This window comes from Rhopilema esculentum, chromosome 15 (assembly GCF_057945365.1).
Source record: "Rhopilema esculentum isolate cy_ngs chromosome 15, ASM5794536v1, whole genome shotgun sequence".
Classification (NCBI taxonomy): domain Eukaryota; kingdom Metazoa; phylum Cnidaria; class Scyphozoa; order Rhizostomeae; family Rhizostomatidae; genus Rhopilema; species Rhopilema esculentum.
In genome coordinates this window covers 2,891,191-2,896,025 of record NC_142829.1, presented here as the reverse complement: position 1 = coordinate 2,896,025, position 4,835 = coordinate 2,891,191, and the positions used below count along the sequence as shown (strand labels likewise).

The 4,835-nt window shown below is 35.7% G+C and overlaps 1 protein-coding gene across 1 annotated transcript; it reads right to left on the bottom strand.

Annotated features, from left to right (window-relative positions):
• Positions 1-258: 258 nt before the first annotated feature.
• On the bottom strand, positions 259-4,360 carry LOC135685346 (ras-related and estrogen-regulated growth inhibitor). Its single transcript, XM_065201260.2, has 3 exons — positions 4,160-4,360; positions 1,465-1,595; positions 259-1,128 (listed from the first exon to the last, which is right to left on the bottom strand). Exons 1-3 carry the CDS (start codon positions 4,224-4,226, stop codon positions 646-648), a joined length of 681 nt encoding a protein of 226 aa, XP_065057332.1. The 5' UTR covers positions 4,227-4,360; the 3' UTR covers positions 259-645.
• Between the last annotated feature and the right edge of the window lie 475 nt (positions 4,361-4,835).

Sequence of the window (4,835 nt, the reverse complement as noted above, 5' to 3'; positions counted from 1 at the left end):
TTTTAAGGTGATCGCATGATATTTCAGAGAATTGCTTTTTGATTTAGCTTAGTTTGTTTAATAAAGCATGTTGTTCTCTTTCATTGAAATCCAACAGTAACTTTATATAACTTAATCATGGATATTTAATGTTTTTAGGAAACCATCAATGCAAATTGTCTTAATATAAGCAAATTTTTTTCAACGAGGCAAGTTACTTTATACCAATTAGTTCCATAATTAAATGTTTTGAAGCAAAGGAAGAAATGACACAAAATGTTTATAGACAACTTTTTCATTTGACTGAACAATACACACCTACAACGTAAAAATAAATTAAGAAAAAACCCTGAAATGTAATTTTTGCGTTCTTAAAGTAATATTTACACACTTTTAAACCGTATTAACAATATGAACAATTTGAAATAGCATCTATAAATTCTAAGAAATCTTTTCAACTTCTAGTCCTGCAAGAAGTTACTCGAAATGAAAGAATTAATGTGACGTACGGCAAGATTTGGGATTTGCTTCAAAAAGTGCCTCTGTCAAACTCATCAAGAAGTTTCTTAATTCTAGTTTTGAATGTTCTGTGATTTGCGTTACGTTTTGGAGTGGGTGTTACATTAATTCTTTCTGAATTCTACGGCTTAAGTATAAACTAAAATGTTATAATACAGGCATTCTTGCTATGTCCTTTACTGTTTCTATTCTAAGTGCTTTGTCGAGTGACGACCTGGGACATTTTGACGACACTATATTGCTCTTAAGATTGTTCAAAGCCTTTATCATCAAGTACAAAGCACTTCCTTTCTTGGGGGCCCTTTCTACCACGCTTTTCGCTCTTGTTTTCCTTTGTATCCGCTTGTACAGTTCAGAGAAAACATTTCGCACAGCGGATATATCTGTTGCGACAGACAGTTCACAGAATAAGTTGCAATGCAGTTTTCTTGCGGCTTCTGTTGCTTTTGAACGCGAAACTTCACGGTGATGTTCAAGGTCTTTCTTGTTCCCGAGCAATACTATTGGTGCTCCTTTGACACCTTTTTCTCTAATGTCTCGTACCAGTCTCCTCGCGGTCCGCAGAGATTCAGCACTGGTGACAGAGTAAACGACGATGAATCCGTCGGCCAGGGTTATGGCAAAGTCACTCTGCAGAAAGAGGAGAGAAATTAATTAGATATCGAAATAATTCATAATAGAAAAAATAAATTGATAATCAGATTACTAAATGTACTTAATTTAATTGTTTGAATAAAATTTGTTCTTTTGATTCTTTGAGCTTTCTTTTAGAATCTTGTTGTAAGAAATGTGGACAATATGAAAAAATATCTAGCTGACAGGAGTCGCGAATCATCACAAGAAATATTATATATTGAAATTAACTTTAGAAGATGTATCCTGATCTAACTCTTGAAAACTACTATTGATCAATTATTCTTACAACATTTTCTAAAAAGTCTGCTCTTTAACTTTAAAAATACTCACATTTTTGCTAGAATCAATAATTTCCATTCGCACATTTTCTCCATCTATCATGGTTTGGAATGTATGGCATTCGTCACATCCCGTGGCGTATTCTGGTAAAAACCGTCTTGTCAAGCACCTCACCATCAAAGCTACAAGAAAATCGTGTTTATTATTAACAGGATTGCTTTAGAATTACCATTACTTTAAATCAACAAGATGGGCGATCATACATTAGTCATGTCAAGTTGGCATTGGAAACCAATTTGTTTTGTCACATAGACTGGGCGTGGATAAATTAGTGTTTATAGGAAATTTTCAAGAAAGTTAATTTTATGTGTCAAACATGTAACAATAATTCGATTTTCCCAAGGAATTAAGATTATTTTGTATTAAGAATTTGCCACCCAGACTAGAATATTTGAAAATACCACACATCACTCGGTTAAGTCTATTTTCTTCATAACGCGAGGAATTCTTTTTCCCTTTTCACACGAGATTAATCCATCGTCTTTGGTGGTTTTTCTATTGTCCTGGGTATTGTAACTTCTAAGTGTGCTAATATTTACAATAAAACCAAAAATTCTTATTCATTATTATTCTTTATTGTTCAAGTTTCCATAGTGACTCATAGCCAATTGATAAAAAAATTAACAATAATTCAGTTTCGTTGTTTAGTGAGGTAACTGTTTTGATTTCAATAATAAGATAATCTTCTGTATTATTTTGTAAGATGTTTTCTAGTGCAGTGACACAAGCTTTGTGCTGTTAGCCCTAGGTTCGCTTGGAAGGGTCAAAGCTTGATAACTTGAACCATTTCACGTACATGCCTGTCGTTTTCCATTAGTTAGCAATATGACATTGTTAACTAATGGTAGACGGCAGGCATGTACGTGAAATGTGACATTTGTCCAAGCCATTGCTTTTACATCTAGTCTAGTTCAGTATGCGATCAACAAGGATGCCAAGAAGTGGGCTGTGTGGAGCACCAAAGAGTTATAACAAAGTTCCTTATTATGACTGAAAGACTATAAATCACGGTTTTCGTGACGTCATCATGGGTCCTATCTTTTTTGCCAAAGGTCCTAGAAACACATAAGCAATTGCGCAATTAAACACCCTTCTTGAAGGGCTTCTTTTACCTAGCTTGCAAGTGATGTTTAGTACATATCGTTATATTTTACAAGCGCATAACAGTTTTAAGCCCTCAGCTCAAACATGCTTTCACGTCTTGCCCGTTATGATTCACTTCTTGCCGGTTGCCCATTTTGAACCCTGTGCCAATAGATTTTCGCGGAAAAGCGTCAATTTGCAAAAATCTTAGACGGCTGAAAATCCTCTGAAGAAATATCCTGGGAACCATCACGCAAGAACAATGCATTTTAATGCAAGAAAATCTCGAATTTTGCTTTGAAAGCCGTTCACATGCTCAAATTTACCAAAGGCTTCTAAGAGATTAAGTTGGATGGTGTCGTGGAACGTTTTCTCACGGGCCGTGCACGATCCTTCGAGCCAAAAATTCCTCATGGTTTATCCTGTTGACAAAAATAGCCCGTGAATACTGCGCGCAAAAATGAGCCAATCTGATAGAAGGCCTCGCATTTTTTAGGTTTAAGGAGATATCCCCTTTCGCAAATGTTATGTCAGATGGCCAATGTTGTTAAGTGCTTTGAGAGGGCCACTTGTTCCCAGGCATTTCGCGAACAATGGCTACTATTCCAAAATTTAAGGAAAAATCGAGCTGTTTTCTACGCAACGTTTAAAAAAGGAACTGCGAAGATTTCCCAGGAGAGTCATATGTCATTACGAGTAATTCCTTGTTACATAGTATCTCTCCTTTCCAAAAGTACATTGACAAGGAACCATGTGAGTGACAATTTCTTAGTACATCCCCGTAGCTGTTATAACTTGAAATCTTAGGTCATTAGCAGACCACAAAACGCAGAAAGCAAAATAATATCACGTGCGCTCGTAGAACAGGTAAAACCGAAACTAGGCTAGTATTTCAAGGGGAAACATCTAGGCACAATACAGCTAGATTTCCACGTAATCATTGAGAAACCTTTGGTAACAAACAGGAACAAAGCTTCCGTGGTTGCTTAAAAACATACTTTAGCTTTGCTCTAATAGTGTCTTAGTCTACTATTTGGCCCTTTCTCTGTAGGTGTCGTTTGTACACAAGCTAATCGTTTGATTCCTTACTGTTTTATTTTACTTGGTTTAAAAACTATGCTTATTTTTCTTACTTGATCATAATCTATTTTGTAAATTCGTTTTTACTGACCATCTTATCATGTTTACTAAATAAAATTTATAAATGGATGGAAAAATGTATGGTATTTACAAATATAAAAAAATTTCCCATCCCCTAGGCTTACGACAATAGATTTGAAGTTCTGTGTTTTGTTCCAATGCATTTCACTTTTCCAGACTTAAGCGAACTTAGCTTGTCACTTCACAATTATTCGAAATACGATTTTTCTTTATATAACGGAGCAATGGAATTAAAATTTGACTTGAAAGGTTCCTGGACACCATTATTTCACGCGAGATATGCAATGATTACATAATTTCCCTATGTTTAAGGGTCAATATGTATGAACTGTGGCAAATGATTTATATATTTATGTCCAGGAGCGAATTATATTACGAACGAAGAATCCTGCAAACAAGAATAGCTATGAATACACTTTAAAAAATATAATAAATTCCTTACCAGTTTTTCCAACTCCTTTATCGCCGAGAATAACAATCCTCATCTTTCGGTTTATCGCCATTTTCATTGCTCGAAACTTCTTTCCTAGTATTGCTGATTACGTTTAGACACGACTGCCCTGTTATGCGATCCGCACTGCTCTCTTTATCGCTCCGACTGACTTGGACAATTGTGCACGGCTCTTTGTATAGGCGATACTAAGTTATTTATGGTTACCTAGCCACAACGTTATGTGTCAGACTGGGGGTCATATGGTTGAGATTGCAGAGTTGATAAGTCATCAAGACAAAAGCAGATACAGCCTCGGTTTTAGTTTCGAAGCCCTCGTTTTACACAATCACTTTTGATACAATAATATCAAGACTGCAAGTCCACAACCGGAAAAATGCATTTATATTCGGCACATATCTCTATGGTTCTGCATAAACTTGCTATGATAATAGATAAATCGTTTACGGGTGACAGAAAGCGAAGGGAAGGCTATCTTTTAGTAAAAAGGGACAATAAACATGAAATCAAAGGGTTCCGTCAGTCACCTTTTAAAATCACCTATCAGCAAGGGAAATGGTGTGCCAGGTGTTGCTGATTGTCACTTTCGTTAGGGACAAAACCTGTAATCTCACAAAATCAATGTTTGCTAGGTTCTTACTCATCATTTTAGCATTTGAAGATTTCA

Coding starts and splice junctions, on each gene's coding strand:
- LOC135685346 (XM_065201260.2), bottom strand. CDS start 4,226: ATGAAAATGGCGATAAACCGAAAGATGAGGATTGTTATTCTCGGCGAT. Junction 1,596..4,159: donor TAAAGGAGTTGGAAAAACTG/GTAAGGAATTTA, acceptor ATTTTCTTGTAG/CTTTGATGGTGAGGTGCTTG. Junction 1,129..1,464: donor TTATTGATTCTAGCAAAAAT/GTGAGTATTTTT, acceptor CTCTTTCTGCAG/AGTGACTTTGCCATAACCCT.